Raw genomic sequence first — 20,057 nt, forward strand, 5'->3', positions numbered from 1 at the left:
TAGATGGAAAAGCTCCATCAGCAAATAGAAATGTGACCTCATGAGGTGTGATCACAAACTCCCAAGGCTCTGCACATAAAACACAAGACCTTGTCCCTCCTGTAAAGCATTTGTTACCTCAGAGCCTGAGGGAACAAGTCATTTAAAACTGGGTTGAGGAATTTTAGGGGAAAATGCCAAGTCAGCAGTTTACAAGCTAATTTCCCTAACATTCAGCATGTTAGGGAAATTAAGAACGGTTGAACCAGCAAAAATGAATGTTTTGGAGCAGTGGCAGGTCACAGTGCTGACCTCCTACTTGTTGAGTCCTAAGAAGGCTTACTAATCAAGACATTGCAAAATATTGATGAACTCAAACAGTTGTAGGAAGTAGCAGGAAATGGCCCAGAATTCCTCCTCATGACTGCAAGCACTATAATCAGCTACAGGAAGCATCTGATGGAGATGCTAACAGGGGTTGTACGAGTTAATAAATTTAAGGGTTCACTTAGTTTTTTGCAGCATGCACTGTGCGTACAGCTTGGTTTCTGAACGGTTCATAAAATTGCTGCTTAGTCAAGGTATTTGTGAGTGCTTTAGCATACACGTAGGCATACATGGACAAGGACCAGTGATATGGAATAAATGCAATGCTACTGTGACAGAGACTATATATGTTAGCCACAGCACAGAGAAATGTTGTTATCAAGCACACAGTCATATATTTCTGATGAAAAATGTTGCCAATTATGTAAAATGAGCTTTCGGAATAATGAAAAACTGAGCAGCAGTGTCTACTGTAAAAATGTGGGCATGTCTGCAGAGGCACAGTGCAAATGGACTGCAGGGAGCAACACACAAAGACATTGTAGATACAACTCTGTTTAGACACCGGTGTGCTTATTTTAGTTTTACACACTCAGAAAATCCCTTTCATGTTGTTACGTCATTCCCAGCTAAATTTATATTGGTGCTGGTGACATGAACCAGCTCCACAGAGTACTGCAGAGCTTTTCGTGTTTTCAGCTATGACTTTAGAAAGAACTCTGAATTTTATTGTACAGACTTTTAAGGTGGCCATGATGTCTATGACCAATATAGATTGTAAATATCATGATGAACAACCATGCATGGGGCAAAAGTTTTAGATAAGCCCTGGTTGTTGTAGTTGATTTCATGAATGTCAGTTCATCTGGAATTTCCTTTTCCCACATCGTCCTCCCACAGCTCTGTTAAAGCCCCCCATAGGAAATGCAGGGATCACATTTGCCCTAAAGTTAAGCACACTGTTTGTTTTCTCTTTCAGTCTCTTCAGTCCGAGTACATCCAGTACTAAAAGTACCCACTGACCTGAAGACATTTTTCTTTTTTTTTTTTTTCCTCTCCACAACCCGGCTCCTAAATTGGATGTTCAGAGGGAACCTTCAGATGTTTTCTCTGTCAGGACTGAATCTCCCGTGAGGTGATGGCTGCTTGTTCGTCAGACTGTGTAAATGAGCTGTCTGTAAATAAATAGTCCGCACAGATGAAGATATATTTACATGGAAAATATATATTTTATATTTGTGACAGAAAGTTGTATTTTTGTTTTAATGATCAATGTAACTTTTTAGTAAAGTGAGGGATCAGCTGATGACAATTTTGCTCTGTCATCATGGTTACAGTATTTCCGTCCGGCTTCTGATAGGTTAACCAGCATATTGTTTGGTTGATGTGACGATCAGCCCTCTTTTTTTGTGTTTGTGTGTCTAATTTAATCTAAAGGAATACCATCATTAATAGCAGAAGAATAAGGGACCCAAAAACAGAATGTCATTAACTAAGCTCAGGGTATTAAAGTGAGAATGGGTGTGAATGTGTGTGTTGTCACTCACTGTACCTTAAAGAACCAGTTTAGTTTTTTAGCGTCATGATTGTAAAATGAAACCTCACCTCTCTGAATGAATTTGTCAGACTGAATTAAAAGTTTGGTAACAAGGCACCACTTCCACTTCAGTACAGTTTAGAACAACAAGAAGTTAATTCAAGGCAAGATTTCTGATATTTTGGCTGCCATCTTTTCTATACAGTCTAACCAGTAGAGCTGGAAGGGAAACAATTTAAAGGAGGTGAACAGTAAATGGAAAATGATTAGCAGGCAGTGAAGCATGTGGTTGTATAGTAATGAGTTTAAACTGTGGGATCAGGGTTAGTTTTAGCCATGTGGACAGCAGACATCAGCAGGCATGCTCTTTACACTAGAAGCACTTGTTGCTGTCAGTAGCATCAGGAAGCTCTGTGTTTAGCTAACGGTGTCAGTCTGAACATGGATTAGTGTGTTTATGTGGCCCGCAGAGTCCTCTTTTTAGGAATGACTGTGATCTTCTGTGTTGTTTTATGTGGAAAATAAGTGCTCTGTATTATTCTAAAGGTTATCGCCACAGGAACTTTCTCTAGGAAACAGGAAGTTACACTTACTTTCTCTGCTGGAACGTCCTCCAAGAATGAGCCTCCAGATTAGAACACCTTTTACCTCCGGAATCCCCCGGGACTTTTTAAAGGTTTATGAACTTTAGAAACATAGAACCTTTTCTAGCACCTCAGGATTTTATTTTAATTTAAACCCGCAAAAACCCAAAATTTGGACTCCTGTGTAAAATCTAAATAAATACAATACAAGGATTTGCAAATGTGGTAAACATATTTTATTCTCATTATAACACAGAAAACATATCTGAGAACATGAGCTGAGAAAATGTGCCATTCAAGAAAAATATGAGCAGTGTCAGAAAGAGTGGGACACTTTCACATTTCCCACAGTGCAGCATTCCCTCTGCTTCCAACAGCAGTCTGTGAACATCTGGGAGCTAAGCAGAGCTGCAGCTGGACCTCCGGGAGAGGAATGTTGTGCCTTTCTTGTCTGACAGAGGGTTATAGCTGCTCAGCACTGCAAATCACTGCATTTAGTCTTTATTTACATTTGCAGAGTCCTAACTGTGTCTTCTTTGGAATTTGGACAACTTAAGCCAGACAGGAATGAGAAGGTGTCATTGCACCATGTCATTTCTATCTGTGTGCAGAGGACTGAACGTGAGACCACATCAGCTGACTAATGTGCTTCACCTTACTGCTGCTTTTAGCTGTGAAATACAGATCACGCTGTGCTGGATAAAACAATGCCCTGTGTAACTTTCCTGAAGCTTTAAACGCGCTTGATGATGACATCAGCACAGTGTTGTTTTCCTTTGCACTCATGGTGTGTGTAAGAAATGAGTTTATATGTCATTCATGGCAGATTCCAGGGTTTTTAACATACTCGTGGGCAAATAAAATAAAAGCTCCAGCTACCAACCCAGAGAGATCACTCGTTCTGAAATCTTTATTCGATGGTGATGTCCCTCGGTCACATGATGGTTTAACTAAACTGACGTGAAGTGCCTTAAATATCTCAGAAATAATCGTTTGGATGAAAGTCACGTACAGTTCTGAACAAATTTATGAGACCACCGGTTTTACACGAGAACAAATATTTCAGAAGTATTTCACAAACTTGTTTAAAACTAAAAATTACTGAATTTCCTGAAGTTTTCATACCCAAAGTTGATCCAGGACAGTGGACTGTGAATCGAACGTTTCAGCCACTGAAACACTTGGTCAGAGTTAGGTCAACTGTGACAAAACGTACACTAGATGGTGGTCTAATACATTTGTTAAGCACTGCAAATATGAGCAATGCATAGAAGGTTTTTATTTTTGCACAACTTGTTGCTGTTATGAAGAAGTGGAAATGGATGTCTGATGTGTATTTAATGTCTTACTCAAGTGTTTTACTGAGGGAATGTTTAAAAAACGTTGTAGTTTCTTTTTTCTTTTAGCAGAGTTTCTGTATGAGCAATAACAGGAAATAAAACAATTCCTCTGACTCTGAGTTTGTTTTTGATCTTTTGATGCTACCAGAGTGTGGTTTGAAAAAAAGTCTGGAACAGGACAAGTCCAGGTCAGACCCCAAATCGAACCAGTCTTAAGGCTTCATTTAACCCTTAAGTTTTGTGGCTCTCTCCCAGTGGATTTGCATGTAAGATGTTAAGGCTCTGAAGTGCCAACTCCTGAGTGCAAAGATGTTTTTTTAAGTTCAGGGACAAAAACGTCCTGCAGTGCTCGCACGTGTGCTCCCCCTCTTCTGCGCTCCGTCCAAGCAGCGCTTGCACCTGAGCCGTGCCTGCAGCTCACCGTTTCCTGTTTGCTGCATTTGAGAATAAACTTTTCTGGACATGACCAACCTGATTCTCTACAACATTAGTCCAAGTGTAAAACACACACACATACACAAACAAAAGCCAAATCCAGCATAAAAGAAGCTGTCCCAAGTCCAAGACTAGTGTGGGATGAACGACCAAAGAAAGGAAAAGTGCAACACAAGTAACAGAAGTGATGATTCAGTAAATCAGAGGTCAGATATCTCAGGGCCTGGGGTGGGGGGCTGTCCAGACTTTCTCTGACTTCATCAGGAAAAGGATTGATTAGTCTGAATCCTCATCAAACTAATCAATGCTAAATCACAGAGGCTGTAAATCACTCAGGCTGTTATCACTCAGTTTCCAGATCATTCAATCAGTCAGGCAGAGGCCCCATAGTGAGAGCTTCACTGTATTCAGCTCATTTACTCCTTAATGTGATTCAGCATTTCTGCTGCTGTTTCATCAGTTCACTGACAGCAAAAGGAAATATTTGACTAAATGTATCTAAGTGAGAAGGCAGCATTGGAGTGAATTCATGTTCATATTTTGTTAAAAGGTGTTAGTCCCAGCTTTTAGTCAGCCCAATAAAGGGATAATACCAGAAAACATACAGCATGCTTTCTTCTTTTTGGGATTCAGCCCTAGGAATTTCCCTCACAGGACAAAGTTCCTGCTGAGAGTCCAAGAAAAATGCTGATATGTCATTCTTACTATAACCACTGCCTGTGACACTTCTGTCTTGTGGCTGATTTAATGTCACTGAAAAAGATCGTTGAAAAAACATCAGATTCGCATAAAAAGAGAAACTAAAGGTGAGAGGAAAATAACCCAGGTGTGAAACGAGGAATATCACATGTAGAGAAGAACTAAATTAACAGAAGCATGAGAAAAAGATGGAAACGTGTAGTGCACAGACACGAGGAGAAAGAAAAGGCGACAGAATGCAGAAAAGAGAACGGAAGGAAAGACCGAGGGGCACTAAAGGGAGCACAAAGCGACGGTGAAGTTTTCCCGCTCATCGCGTGTCCCGCAGAGGGCGCTGTTGCCCGCGCGTGCACAGACACACACAGACACACACTTGGAGCTGGATGACGGGAGGGGGCGTTTGCTTCATCAGCCCTGTTTAGGGCTTCAGAGACCCTGTGTGATTCATCATCGCCGGATTTTCTGCTTCAGATCCCGAAACAACGAGAAACGAGACGCTGCTCTGTTTGTTCACGAACCCATCCATCCGCCCATCATCCGTCCATCATCCGTCCATCCATCGGCGTATTTGTGGCCTCAGCAGAGAAGATGGATCTTCTGTGTGTCCGCAGGCTCTTTGTTCAGCTCATCTCAGGTAAATGTCCTTCCTTCTGATAAATCTGGTTGTTATGTGATGTCTTTTAAACGTAGAGAGATTTTTTGGGGGGTGGGGGTTATTGTAACCTCTGGATTTTCATTTGAGATTTCGTTCGTCATTTTCTTGTTTTTTCTCCAGCTTTTGTGCATGTGGTTAGTATAGCGCAAATAAAGAATAAAAAGTAGAAACATGCGTAAAAATATGAGGAAAATTCAAAAACTCACACTAAAAGCCACATTCAACTTCATGAAAATAAATGTTTCATTTCCTTTGCAATTTACAGTGAACTCTTATATGTTTTGGTGTAACTCAATCAAAAAATCAAACAAAAAAACCCCAACAACAAACAAACAAAAAAACAACATTTGGAGACCGAGTGACAACACAAAAATGCCAGAAACTCCAATTCCTGTAATGGCCACTCGAGGATGGTTCTAAAAGTGGGTCAGTCTCAGGTTAAAATGCACAGCTTCACAGAATTAAAAAGTGTGTTTCCAGTATGGTACAAATAAAGCTTTTGGCCTGTGGAAAGTTTCCCCTTCATAACAACTGCACTGATAGTGGGGGCAGGCCGTGGCTGCTTGGACTGACAGAAGGGCTGACACCTGGCCACCTCAGTTCTTCTCATTCTACTTACTGAATTTGGGCTCTCATTTTTATTGACTATTTTGTCATTTTTATCGCACACTCCATTAAGATATTCCAAAATGTACCACAGAAACAATGGAGAGGTCCAGCAGAGTTTACAAGGCGAGGCTGCAAGCCCTAGCAATCAAAGCAACCACACCCGTAATTTAAGTCTCGCCAGTATCCAAATGAATGAGTTCTAAAAACATGAGCTATCATAAAGTTTTTATGAAGGTGGAAGCTCAACAGAAACCAAAACTGTTTATTTGTACCAAACTGTAAATATGCTTTTTAATGTTGTAAACGTGGACATTTGAACATGGAAGCACAGACGAACTGCAGTTTTTGCCTCTTCTACACTGGCTAAATTGTTTTAGTCCCACAGGTTATTGCTTGGTAGACACACAAGAACGTCAGGTGCTGATACATTTCCATCCACGTGGACAACCTTCCTTTTCTCCTATAATTCTCGACAAAGTATTTGTAGAACAGCTAACTGAACGTCTGCAGAGGAATGGTTTATTTGAAGAGTTTCAGTCAGGTTTCAGAGCTCATTACAGAAACAGCTTTAGTGAAGGTTACAAATGATCTTCTGATGGCCTCTCACAGTGGACTCACCTCTGTGCTTGTCCTGCTAAACCTCAGTGCAGAGTTCGATACTGTTGACCATAATATTTTATTACAGCAATTAGAGCATGCTGTAGTTGTTAAAGGTTTTGACTCATATCTATCTAATAGACTCCATATTTTCATGTAAATGGAGAGTCCTCTTCACACACTGAGGTTAATTCCGGAGTTCCACAGGGTTCTGTGCTAGGACCAGTTTTGTTATACATGCTTCCTTTAGGCAGTATCATTAGAGAGCATAGCAATAACATTTTCACTGCTATGCAGATGACACTCAACATTATCTGTCCATGAAGCCAGATTACACACACTAATTAGTTAAACTGCAGGAAAAACATAACAGAAAGACCTGGATGACCTCTAATTTTCTGCTTCTAAGTTCAGATAAAACTGAGGTTATTGTGCTTTGCCCTAAAATTTTAGAAATATGGTCCCAACCAGATTCTTACTCTGGATGGGGTTACTTTGACCTCCAGTAACACTGTGAGGAATCTTGGAGTCATTTTTGACCAGGACATGTCCTTCAATGCACATATTAATCAAATATGTAAGACTGCTTTCTTCCATTTGTGCAATATCTCTAAAATTAGAAACATCCTGTCTCAGAGTGATGCTGAAAAACTAGTTTGTGAATTTATTACTTTTGGCTGGAACTACTGTAATTCCTTCTTATTGGAATGTTCTAAAACTTCCTGAAGAGCTTTCAGTTGATCCAAAATGCTGCAGCAAGAGTACTGACAGGGACTAGAAAGAGAGAGCATATTTCTCCTGTTTTGGCTTCCCTTCATTGGCTCCCTGTTAAATCCAGAATTGAATTTAAAATCCTGCTCCTCACATACAAGCTCTTAAATAATCAGGCCCCATCTTATCTTAATGACCTTATAGTACCATATCACATTAGAGCACTTTGTTCTCACACTGCAGGCTTACTTGTGGTTCCCAGAGTAAATTAAAAGTAGAATGGGAGGCAGAGCCTTCAGCTTTCAGGCCCCTCTTCTATGGAACAAACTCCCAGTTTTGACTCGGGAGACAGGCCCTCACTCTACTTTTAAGATTAGTCTTAAGAATTCTGGTGATTCTGAATTCTCCCTTAGTTATGATGCAATAGGTCTAGGCTTGCTGGGAGCTTCCCATGATATTTCTTCTTCGGTCACCTTTTTTTCACTCACAGTGTGTTTATACACCTTTTTGCATTTAATCATTAATTATTATAAATCTCTGGCTCTCTTTGAATGTCTTTTGTCCTCTCTTCCTCCCCACAGGTCGTCTAATTATTGAGGGTTTTTTTTTTCCTTTTTTTGTATTATTGCAGCACCTTTACCTTACAATATAAAGCACCTTGAGGCAACTGTTATTGTGATTTGGCGCTATATAAATAAAACTGAACTGAAACAGAATCCTGATGGAAGCATCAAAAGAGCAACCATTCATCAGCCTCAATCATACATCATCTGTATTTGAGGCAAAGTTTACCTGAGGTTCAACTCAAGATTAACAAACTCTAACTTTTCACTAAACCTGTTTTTTGTGGAACCTGGCCCAGCTTTGTTGTTGCTTTGTATAATTTTTGTTATTTCTGTCCACAGCTGTGCTCCTGATGTCATCGAAGCACATTTTGGCTCTGCGGGTGGACATAACTCCTGAAACAGCTCTGTTTGGTCTGGGTGAGCGTCAGCAGCTGGTCTGCTTGTTTCAGGGCTGTACCACAACACCAAGTGTGTCCTGGTCCTTTCTGGGGGACCGGCCTCTGAGCGGGTCCATCAGCACCAACCAAACTTGTTCTGTGTTGACCTTTGAGCCTGTAAAGATGGAGCATGATGGAAGGATACAGTGTGCAGTCAGCTGCAATGGAAACGAGATAAAAGGGAGCCGCAAGGTGCAGGTTTACTGTGAGTTACCACTAAAATGCAGCATACATTTGAAATGTTATGTTATATATTTTATTATTGCTCTATTTAAAACAAAGTGAGTTTAGTGCATTTTTGTAATTTTGCCTCTGTACACATAAAGTAGATTTTAAATCTAAGATCAAGATGAGATTGAAGTGCAGATTTGGATTAGGAATCACAGAAATTTGGATGAAAACCTTTTGCAGTCACTGAGAAATAGAGGTCTAAGACCCTTGCATCACCAAATACTGTTTCCTTACTCTAATATACTACGCCTTCATTTTTCATAACCACGTTTACTTTACTTTAAAACACTTGCTGTCACCTTAGGATAATTTTTCAATGTGCAGGGTAATCCATTAGATTACTTCCGACCCTCCCAAGGCTCACATCACAGAGGAAGAAGAAGAAGTTTGACCTTGTGATACGTAGTTAGATTTGTGAAGGGGTCCATTGTAATCCAAACCATGATCCTTTCTGCACTATACCGAGCAGTTTTGGTTACCAAAATCAAGCGAAAAGGCGAACAAATCTTGGCTTTAAAGTCCTGTAAAAGACTCCCAGCAATGTGCTTTTCTAGTGCATCACTTTAATTCTACTACAACAAACAAAAATCCACTGTAGCAAGTACAATGTAATCTGCCTCACTCTGAATCATTATGGACACCAGAATCAGCCTAATCAAAGCAATTTATTTAAATTTGTTTATTAATCTGACTTGCCAACTAAAACGGGTAAACTCACGATTTCAAGGATTAGCAGTTATACAAAAAAAGCAACAAATAGGATGGTGATGAATTTGGCTGGTCATATTATTTGTCTGGCAATTTCGTTAAAAATGCTTCAAAAGGCGTAGTGCTAGCAGTCACCAGCTGGCTGTCTGTGTCGGTGTACCTTCATGTCTCACCAGCATCCACGCAGAGAAGTTAGCATTAAAAAACTGTGTGCTTATGAAGGGGGAATTATCCAGACACAAAAACCACATTGGAACCAAACTTAAGGTGCTAGAAGTAGAATTGCACCGTTTTTATTTACTATTAGACTGTTGTTGTTATAAGAATTAATACCTGCCCTCTGTGTCTCTGCTGTTCTAGCCTTCCCATCGGACCCTGTCATCACAGGCCAGGACAATGTCAAACTGGGGGTAAATTCCACTCTGACCTGCAAGGCATTTAACATATATCCTGATGAGGAGGTGAACATCACTTGGCACAGTGGGAACGCTATCCTGCAGACCACAGTGGAAGATACCGAATCCGGGGCAGTACAGTCTGTCTACAACTTCACAGCTGAAAACATGGATCAGGGAAGGAATATCACCTGTAGGGTCACACTGAAGCTGAAGGACCTGCCAGATGACAAGAGGACCAGAGAAAGCACAGTGCCAATAAATGTCTTATGTGAGTCTGGGTTTGGTTCCGAGTCCTCACGTCTGAGTCTTGTTGTCTGTGTCCTCATAAAGATAAAACCTTCTCTCTCTCCAGATGCTCCTGTTGTGAAGACGTTGGAGTCTAAGGAAGTGATGGCCGGCTCTCCGCTCACTCTCACCTGTTTGGCAGAGGGAAATCCTGAGCCGACCATTACCTGGAGTTTCAGGACAGCAGATGGCCGAACTCTGCAACGCGGTCAAGGCAGTCAGCTCAACTTCACAGCAGTGGAACTGTCTGAGGCTGGTCGGTACGAGTGTGATGCGCGAAACACGGAAGGAACAAACAGTAGCACCGTGGACATCACGGTTCACAGTGAGTGATGGTCCTGTTTCACTCTCAGTCTGTGCACTCCCTTTAGTTTCAATGAGTCAGTTGCGTCCCTTGTGTCTCCCAAACAGGTCCACCCACTAACACCTCCCTCTCTGTAATTCCGGGTGAGGAGGTGGTGGAGGGTCAGCAGGTGACTTTTGTCTGTAGCTCAGAGGGTGCTCCGCTCCCCAGACTGGTGCTGAGCAGGAATGGGAGAGAACTTCAAAGCGTTGACAGAGCTTCCACAATGATCTTCGACCTGCCTTACGCCCTGCTCGAACACTCCGATGTCTACCAGTGTGTTGCCTCTAATCTGTACGGATCCCAGCAGGCCTCCAGCTCCATCACTGTCAGAGGTAGTCTTTCCTCCAGTTTGTATCTTACAACGTGATCTCACAACAACTCTCAAATTTTAATATGAAATGAAATTAATGAAAGTAACTCATGTGAAGGTACTCCTAAGTGACCATCATGTGTTGTGATGGACGTCTCTAATCCCATTTCCTGATCCTTCAACCTGCTGTGAATATTCTTCCTCAGATGTCACACCAGATTATTGCAGACATAAAGCATCATAGATACAGATTATATCACACTATCTAGCTTGCAATACAATTGATATAACAATACCAGTAATACAGTCATCAATTTCATTTATAATTTTTCAGGTGCAGGTCAAGTGTGTCGTTCCTCCAACATGAGGGAGTAGTAGTAGGAACAGTAATGAGAAGTGTTACATTCCTATCAAAACATTTGTTGAGTTTGATCTCATAGCCCTGCAGCCACAGAGAGAAGGATGCTTCTGTAAAGAGAACTTCAGAGTGCAAACCTCTGTAGTAAAGAGGAGGCTTAGCTATAATTAATGATTAAGCTACAATTCACCAGACCCAGTTTAACCACTTTGCAGATTAGTTTGGATCCATGTTTAAAGTGAGAGAAAAACTATTCAAGTTAATGGTGTAAGGGTAAAAAAGTCTCTCCTGTTAAAAGAGCCTTTACAGACAAGATTAGAATAAATGCTTTCAGTGTGAACATGCAGGATCAGTAAGATGTCTGTGTTCCTCCAGCTCACCCTCTACAGGTCGAGGCGAGTCCTCAGGTCTCTGCAGCGAGAGGTTCAGCTCTGAGTCTGAGCTGCAAGGCCTCCGGCTGTCTGCACACCCCCATCCTCCTCACCTGGTCGAGGAAAGACCAGACTGTCCTCCAGACAACCTGGCCGCAGGACGGACTCTCTGTGCTCCATCTGCAGGACCTGGATCTCCAGGATCGGGGTGAATATAGCTGCCAGGCTCAGTGCGAGACCGTCAGCAGGAGCAGAAACATTCAAGTCCATGTCTATTGTGAGTCTGACACACCTGATAGCAGCTATAGTCCCGCACTGCCACTTTATTTGTTTCAAATCACACCTATTAAACCTATTAAGTAGAATCCTCTCAAACCATTTAGAGATTGCAGTAGGTGTCGAGTGGTGAGTGAACCCAAATGAAGACACTGGAGACAGAACTAAGCTTAAACTAAAAGCGAGCCTTTATGATGGCTGAAAAACTGAGCAACAAACAAATAGGACACAACGACTAACCCAGCAAAACCTCAACTGGGAAAAGCAACTAAAACCTGAATACACGACTCTGAAAACAGGATGAAATGGGAACCTAAGGCATGAAACACGAACAGGGACGTGAAAACTTCGACCAGGAAAACCTAAACATGAAATACCTGACTTGACGCTTGCCACACAGACAACTCGACGAGGAACAATACACACAATATGTACACGGAGGGTAACGAGGGAAGCGCAACTGGCGGGAGACACAGTTGGACCTAATGTGACATAACGAGACAAAGGGAAGCAAAGCTAGATAAACTGAACAGAGGAAAAGGACTATCAAAAAGAAACAGGAACACTCTGATAGACACCCCGACTCAAGACACGCAAGCTTGACATGGTGACTGGGAAGACAAGACAAACTAACCACAGGAGGAGATCAGACCTTGAGGGGAGGAAGATCTAGATACTAAACAGAAACCAGAGGATCTAATAAGAACACTAAAGTAAGGCAAACTAAACATAAACCCCTCAGAGAATCTAATCTAACTTAGAATATCCTATTGCACCGAAAAACAGAACCATCCAAAAACATAAACCCCGGGTCACTGACAGTAGGAATTGTACTGCAAAATATATGATAAAGACTCTTTAATAATTGTTAATTATTATTAATTAAAAGAGGAAGTTAAAGGAATTTAAAGATAAATGAAAAGGATTTGTTGTTGTTTTTGTGTGTTTTCTTTACACTGTGTTGTGTCTGACTTGTGTCCTCGTATTTTAATAGTTTTATGTACTAAAAACTCAAAGTGAAACCCTTACAAGTGAAGCAGAACAGCACAAGCAGGAAAAAAGTTCTAAAACATAAGAAAATGCAACGCTTGTCAGTCTTATTCCCAGCAGTCTCACACAAGAGGAGTCAGAGATTCGATAATCTCAGAGGTGCAATCTAAAGACGAACTGCTCATAACAGACACGAGGCTTAGTAATGTTTGCACAGATGTCCTGACGCCGAGCTGCTCATCAGTGTGGGGGTAGAGCTGCACACCACTGCTTTCACTGGTTTGGCGTTACAGAGAGCAGAGCATGCCCTGACAAACATCGCCGTTTTCATGACTGATCAGATAACCTAGATCAGGCTTTCTAGATTTTTCTCCAAAGCCAGTGTGTTTTTATAAAAAAATGACTCTGTTTCACCGGATCACATGTTCCCTTCATCAGAGCTAAAAGCAGCTCCTAGGAAAACTGCAGTGACTAACAATTACTAACACACTCGTGATCTGAGAGCCACAAACAGAGGCTCATTTTAAAAGGTTTGTTGACCGTCAGATCTGAGCTGAAGAAGATGAACTCCAACGCTCTGTCAGGAAATGACAACATGGGGGAAAGAAGCCAAACACTCGCCCATGCACTCATCTTTACCCCCCAACCACTTCAACAAAGACTGAAAACATGCAAAAGCCTCCCACACAGAAAGGAGTCGAGGACTGTGTTTCTGATAGTTACATCCACACTTGGAATATCTGTTAGAGTGCATGACCTCGTTACGGCACTGGACAAGAAGCAGGAAAATGACCATAACTTCACAATCCTGATCAAGTTGCTAAAAGTCTTCAAGGTCACTTAAGGTTGCTCAGCTCTCCATTCACAGACTTTTACATTCTAGTTGTTAAACTTGCTTTTTAATGAAAAAAGATTTTAGAGATGCAGTTGTTTGTTGCATGCCTCGTGTGTTCCAAATATTTTTATACTTTGTTACTAAGTTTTTAAAGTCAGAATTCTTACTTTGATCTCAGAAATCTGGAAAAGAAACAAAAAAGGTGTGCCCACTTTTCCCCCCCCAGTGGCCCTAATCCTCTTCCATAGTTCAGAGTCCACTGGTTGTTGTATTTTCAGAGTTTACAGTGTTCCTTGACCACGTTCCCTGCTTTTAGAGGTGTTGAAAACGATTCAGTGGAACCAAAATTGTTTTTGAGAATCATAGAAGGACTCATTTAGGTTTCAGAAATTAATTTAAGGAGGTTTTTGAGGTCTTTCAGGGGAATCTAGTATTCTTTGAAGAGTTTTTAAAGCTTTGGAAGGTGGACCGTTTGAGATTTCAGTGATCCCATTTCAAAGGTTTGAAATGGGATCTGTGGGTTTATAGGATGTTAAGGAAGTTTGGCACTCTGCTGGGCTGAAGAGCTCTTGATGAGATGAGTGAGGAGGCTTTAGATGAACATATTTTATTGGTTGAAATTGTATTAGGTTAGCAGTCAAATTTTTTTTTTAACAGTTTCTTTAAAAAGCTTTGTATATATTGAAGGAAAGGGTCTTGGCTAGGATTCAGGGTCCTTGAATCGGCTGGAATCAGTACTGACATTTTGCAGGTTTTTCACATGGTCTTAGAGGTCTGTGGATAGTTTGAATCTAAAGATTTCAGATCATGAATCCCAACTATGATTCACCGTTTTAAATTCCAAAACATCAGAAAAGCTTAAAAAACTTTATTTTGATGTCTGATGACTTTGATGTAAAATGATTCGTCATGAATTGATGTTTAAATCTTTGGAAGCTGATTCTTATTGGCACAATTTATATATTTTCACACTCCTGAATCCTACTTACTTCTCTCTCTCTCTCCAGCGTTTCCATTTGATCCTGTACTGGAGAATCCTGGCCCTGTCCTGCTGGGTGAAGAAGCAGTCTTCCGCTGTGATGTCATTAATGTCTTCTGGGTTAACCAGCTGAGGATTCAGTGGCTTTTGGGAAACAAAATGGTGGCGGAAAAGTTGTTCAGTTTCTCCAGTTTTTTACAGAACGTCTCTTTTAGTCTTCATCACCGAGTTGACGAGGATCATCAGGTGCTGACCTGCAGCGCAGACCTACTGCAAGAAGGCGGAGAATTGTGGAGGCCCAAGAGGACCAGCATCCATCTGCAGGTCCACTGTAAGTGTTTGTTTTTATGTTTTTTCTGCAGCTCTCGTTTTTTTTTTCAGATCCAGCTTTATTAAACTCCTGATCGAATTCTTTTTCAGATCCTCCGAGGAATACATCACTGTTAATTAGGCCAGGCGAGGAGCTGGTGGAGGGTCGTCAGGTGACCTTTAGCTGTCACTCAGATGGAGCTCCAGCCCCAGCACTGGTGCTGAGCAGAAATGGGATGGAGCTTCAAAGAATCAAACCAGCCACCTCATCACCACTGACCTTCACCTTCTCCCCCATCCTGCTGGAACACTCTGACCTTTACCGGTGTGAAGCATCCAACAAGTATGGATCTGAAGTGGCTTCTCACTCCATCACTGTCAAAGGTCAGATCATTAATAATAATTATAACAGGCTTCTTTTATATGCTTTTAAAGGAGGGAATGACATGTTGTAGACTTCAAAAAAATCATCCATCCATCCATCTAATTGTGGAGGAATTGTGGAGCATGAGAGGGCGAGAGGAAGGACAGATGTCCAGGCGGGAGAGACAGGGAAAGAGACAAACATTCACACTCACATTCACACCTTAGTGTGGTTTATATCAACTTATTATATCAGCTAATTTAAATTTTATCCATCCATATTTTAAATCACGCTCTACCTTCATCAGCCCTTTGTTTCCCTTTTGTTTTTGTTTCTGTCTCTGGCTTCTGATTACAGCTGTCAGAGAAAAAAAGCAAACTCCCGGCATTACAGTGGAGTTATTAGTTCAGAACTTTAGCTGCCAGGCTCAGTGCAGCCATGCAGTCAAGGATGAAAACTCAGTATAAGTTAAAGCGTTTTGCTGCTGCGGTTTTCCTAAGAGTGCCATCAAGTGAAAGAGATTGAAATACATTGAATAACACAAAAGTGAATCTTATGAAAGCAAACATTCTGATCATTTCTTTACCAAACATTCAAAACTTCTCTGTCTCCTCTTGCTTCAGAGCTGATCCAGGTTGCGGCAGGTATAAAAATAGATTTATGTCTGTGGGCCTTCTAAACCCAACTGGTTAAAAATAACCATATTTATAGAAAGGCCCCATGAGCTGTAAGTGAAACAGTGAGGAGTAGATGACCTACTAAATGATGAAACACAAAGAGAAGCAAAGAAGCAAAATGTGAAAGAATGTTTAGTATCAAACTGGCATGCAAACCTGCTCGTTTTTCCTGTGGCAGGGCTCTCCACTATCAGGTGATGATGTGTTGGTTAGAGGTGTGACAGAAGGTCAGCAGGTTCAGCTGAGCTGCTTTCACACGCCTTTCACGTTCACTGTATGACCCTCTTTCCACTGAGATTTAGGTTACACGTCCTTATGTTAAAAGGGGAGGGGGTTAGTTTAAACAGATATGAAGCAATTGTTGTTGTGATTTGATGCTAAATAAATAAAATTGAATTGAAAATTGAATTGGTCAAACTATGACTGAAATGTTTCTTGAATTTAAAGCCTGGAAGATCAACAGAAAATGAACTTGCAGCGGCGTCTACAGAATGTACTGTAAAATCAGCAAAATACCCTGTAAACCAGAAGAATACACTACAAGAACCAGCAACACAGTGTAACCCCAGTGTACTGTGGTTTATGCTGCAAAGCATGATTTTAGCACTGTGTTAAAGATAGTACTGTACCTTTAGCTATAGGTGCTGAGTTGCATGGGGATTTGATGTAGATAGTGTTCTTAGAGTTTATAGGATAAAGTGCATTCTGAGTATATGAGTATATAAGTTGCTTGTGGTCTAAAGTGCTTTGATTGGACAGTAAGACTGGGAAAGTACTATGCAAATGTACCTTGCTATAGCTGGATGTGCATCTTACCAAGGGCGTTGCTACAGTTAGTGGCAAACCAGACCACAAAATCAAAAAGTCCCATCAGTACAGCGATATTAGTAGTAATTTGTAAACTGTAATATATATTTTGTGAACACAATATATTAGTTAGAACAAAGCTAACTTATCCAAAATGACAAGTTTCTCAGTTGGGTCTTTTCACATTTCCTGCAAAAGTAGTTGTACAATGACAACAACAACAAAAAGGAAGATCTAATTTTAATCTGTTTCCTTATCCAGCTCCCCCGAGGAACACCACAGTCCACATCCTGCCGTCAACAGTGGTCCAGGAGGGGCAAAATGTCACTGTCTGCTGCCAAACCATCAGTTTCCCACCGTCAGCTGTGATTCTTAAGAAAATGACCAATGGCACCGAGCTATATTCTACCAATGGAACTTTCCTACTGGTCAATCTCACAGCCAAAGACTCTGGGTTATACCAGGTCAACGTGACCAATGACCTTGGGTACCAAGTCAAAATCTTCAGCATCAGTGTCAGAGGTCAGTAAATTAGTTTGGATTTTTAAGTTTGACTTGAACATATGTTACCCACAGCAGCTCTGTAAACAGTTTCACAAAACTGGCCTATTTTCTTGTGCAGAGAGAAGTACCAAGCTTCCACCCAGTTTCAGCGTCATCATCATCCCAGCCGTCTGCATCGCCACTGTGCTAGCAGCTTCTGCTCTGTTCCTCGACTACGTGAGGAGATCCAGGAAGAAAGGCTTTTATCAACTACCCCAGTCTGCTCCACCTTCAGCCTGAGGCCAACCCCGGCCTAAAAGGCCCCTGGTTCATGCAGCTACCAAGTGTGTAGCGTCAACACATCTGAATCTATGGCTGTCAGATTTTTTTAAATGTGACTACCATGTGCCATGTGGCTGCTGCAGGACAATATCTCAATGTGACCGATAGCTTTTATTTCAACATGTGCTTTGTGCTTTTAAACACATGGCTTTGATATTCATAGGTGTGACCATGTTGTCCCAGCAATAAGCGGCTAACAAATGTCATAATGATTTTCAGTATCCAGGAACATGTGGCTTCTGTGTGGTTAACACGTTCCATCACATGGCTACATGTCACATGTAACTGCCACCTCTGCAGATGCGTTTTACAGTTCATGGCCCAATCACATCCCAGTGTATGGCTACTGCTTTATCACATGTGGTTATGTAACATGTGAATTAGACATGCTGATATGTGGCCACCACTTCTAATAAGGCATTGTGTGCTAACCATCTCCAATTATGTGGTTACCGCATCTTGACCTATAGCTAGCATTTCCTAAAATGTGACTACTACCTCTTAACGTTTTACTACCACTCCTCACAATCCCAACATGGTCTAAGCCTCCCAATACACCCTCATATCCCAACAGGAATTGCCATACAGCTATCTTCCATTTGCCAAAAGCAGGCATGTATCACGGCATGTGATAATATCAAACCCTATCCTATCCTGTCGTATCCTATCATATCTTATCCTTGGATATGGGAATTCTACCTCCTGATATACAGTTTAAATATTTCAACATGTGGCTTGCTAACTGTTCACACATAAAGCTAATTTTGTCCAACATGTGACAAAACTACCCAGAAATCCAGCTAACACTCCCAAGTTCATGGCTGCCAAATTTTAAAATGTGGCTGTTCTTCCAGCAAGTTACTAACATCCATAGCACTAATCAACATGTGATTATTGAAAAATAAACACTACCTATGGCTCAATAATCTTAAATGCAATAATGTTCACTGTCAGCTTTCAGCAGCATTTTATATTCTTACCACGGACTTTTCAGTGACTGTGAACATTCCTTCAGTGAGAACTACTCAGCTTAAAGATTTGTGGAAAGCAAAGATGTTGCTCAACTTGTTAACAGAGACTTTCTGACTGACACCATATGGCTGAACTCTTCCAGAAAGTCTTCACTTTCCTCCGAACTCTCGCCGTGGTACTGCTGCACGCTTGGTGTGATGTGGAATTATCTGCTGAGTTATAAGAGATGATATGTAAATATGTGTACAGTTTCTTTTTGCTTGCTTTCAATAAAGATATTTATGTCTTTATTTCTTACCACAGGCTTTTTGAAATTTCATTGTGCAGGATTTTCCCGGGAATTCCCTGTAAGTGGCGACCTTTCGCTTTTATTTCTGTTACATTCGGTGTTTACTGGAATCCTTGGCATTGACTCAGCTATCACCATGGTGACGGCTAAGCTCCATTTCAGTCATTTCAGCTCACCAGCCTTTAAACCCAAAATTAAATAAAACACTCTGTTTTTCTCTTTCCTTACTGCTCATTCACAAGAAAGATCTGGCCAAGAAAGAAATTCTCACCAAACTCCTGCACACACAAACTACAAAGCAACTAAAGACAGATATAAAACCACAACAACAACAAAGAAAACGACCAAAAAGGCAAACTGACCCGAAGACGCACAGAAAACTACTGCCAAAAATAAACACTGCATAAATATACAAAAAAAAGCGCTTTATAATACATTCTTCTAGTCTTTGAGTATTTCTCCTATATGCAACCTTACCCTTGTTTGTCATAATCCACCTTTGGACTCAAGTCATGTGTCAGATGAGCAAGAGGACACTGTAAAGTTTCCTATCAATAAAGTTCCCTTAAGATTCAGAGAAAGTATAAATGTTTATCCTGATTTCTGGGAGAGCAAGGAGGCCAAGAGGTCATTTAAACCTAAAGGTGTTATAAAAGCCTTAGAGACTTAGTGCCCAGTGAAAATCTACAGAGTGTTGTTGAAAGGTCTAAACCAAGAAAACCACAAAACCACATTAAAAGCAGTTTTTATCAGGAAGCAGCAGGATGTGCCTAATCATGGAAGAGTCCAACAAACTGGAAGGATAAATTAAAAGAGTTCTGTTGGCTTTTGTTTTCAGTGTGAAGCTAACTGGGTCCTCTGTGCGTCGTTGTCATAGAAACAGGAAGGTTTCAGAAGTGAGGTGTGAAGAGGGGAGTCGGTGTGGATCACACCAAGTATTTGGACCAGTTTCGAGTCAGACTCTGTGACAGTCTGTGCTTCTCTAGTTCTATTTATTATTTTAAGGCGCTGTCAACATCATTGCATAGATCTCTATGATAAATGGAAATTTGGAAGGCTGACATATTACAGTTTCCATGTGAAGGCTTTAAGAAGAGATTGAAGGCATGAAAAAACCCCACTCCTGTGGATGATGAGAGTCAGACCTTAAATACTGATCTGTATGCAGACTCTCTGGGAATATGATAATGCCATCTCTTTAGCTTTCAACATGTTGCTCTTAAACAAACAGAGGTGAATTAACAACACGGA

General features: G+C 41.1%; 2 protein-coding genes and 1 long non-coding RNA gene across 4 annotated transcripts in view; 2 read left to right on the top strand and 1 right to left on the bottom strand.

Annotated features, from left to right (window-relative positions):
- cdc14ab (cell division cycle 14Ab) overlaps window positions 1-3,886 on the top strand; it is a 28,981-nt gene extending 25,095 nt beyond the window's left edge. For both annotated transcript variants that reach the window (XM_031740538.2, XM_031740539.2), the window contains one exon: window positions 1,286-3,886. In XM_031740538.2, coding sequence (XP_031596398.1) covers window positions 1,286-1,315 — 30 coding nt within the window. In that variant the 3' untranslated portion in view covers window positions 1,316-3,886. The remainder of the gene's footprint in view (window positions 1-1,285) is intronic.
- A 1,213-nt stretch (window positions 3,887-5,099) lies between these two features.
- Window positions 5,100-18,814, top strand: vcam1b (vascular cell adhesion molecule 1b). The gene is made up of 10 exons (XM_031740584.2): window positions 5,100-5,535; window positions 8,379-8,681; window positions 9,776-10,081; window positions 10,166-10,423; window positions 10,510-10,776; window positions 11,488-11,760; window positions 14,592-14,894; window positions 14,984-15,256; window positions 16,982-17,242; window positions 17,343-18,814. Exons 1-10 carry the CDS (start codon window positions 5,490-5,492, stop codon window positions 17,501-17,503), a joined length of 2,451 nt encoding a protein of 816 aa, XP_031596444.1. The 5' UTR covers window positions 5,100-5,489; the 3' UTR covers window positions 17,504-18,814.
- Window positions 18,687-19,694, bottom strand: LOC120433794. The gene is made up of 3 exons (XR_005608760.1): window positions 19,284-19,694; window positions 18,816-18,986; window positions 18,687-18,729 (listed from the first exon to the last, which is right to left on the bottom strand). It is a non-coding gene; the product is annotated as an uncharacterized LOC120433794 (long non-coding RNA).
- Between the last annotated feature and the right edge of the window lie 363 nt (window positions 19,695-20,057).

Source organism: Oreochromis aureus, linkage group 17 (assembly GCF_013358895.1).
Source record: "Oreochromis aureus strain Israel breed Guangdong linkage group 17, ZZ_aureus, whole genome shotgun sequence".
Taxonomy (NCBI): domain Eukaryota; kingdom Metazoa; phylum Chordata; class Actinopteri; order Cichliformes; family Cichlidae; genus Oreochromis; species Oreochromis aureus.

Bases quoted from the DNA above. Each gene is read 5' to 3' on its own strand.
- vcam1b (XM_031740584.2), top strand. From the start codon at position 5,490: ATGGATCTTCTGTGTGTCCGCAGGCTCTTTGTTCAGCTCATCTCAG. The intron at 11,761-14,591 runs GTGAGTCTGACA...CTCTCTCTCCAG, and splicing joins CATTCAAGTCCATGTCTATT to CGTTTCCATTTGATCCTGTA. The intron at 15,257-16,981 runs GTCAGATCATTA...TTCCTTATCCAG, and splicing joins TCACTCCATCACTGTCAAAG to CTCCCCCGAGGAACACCACA.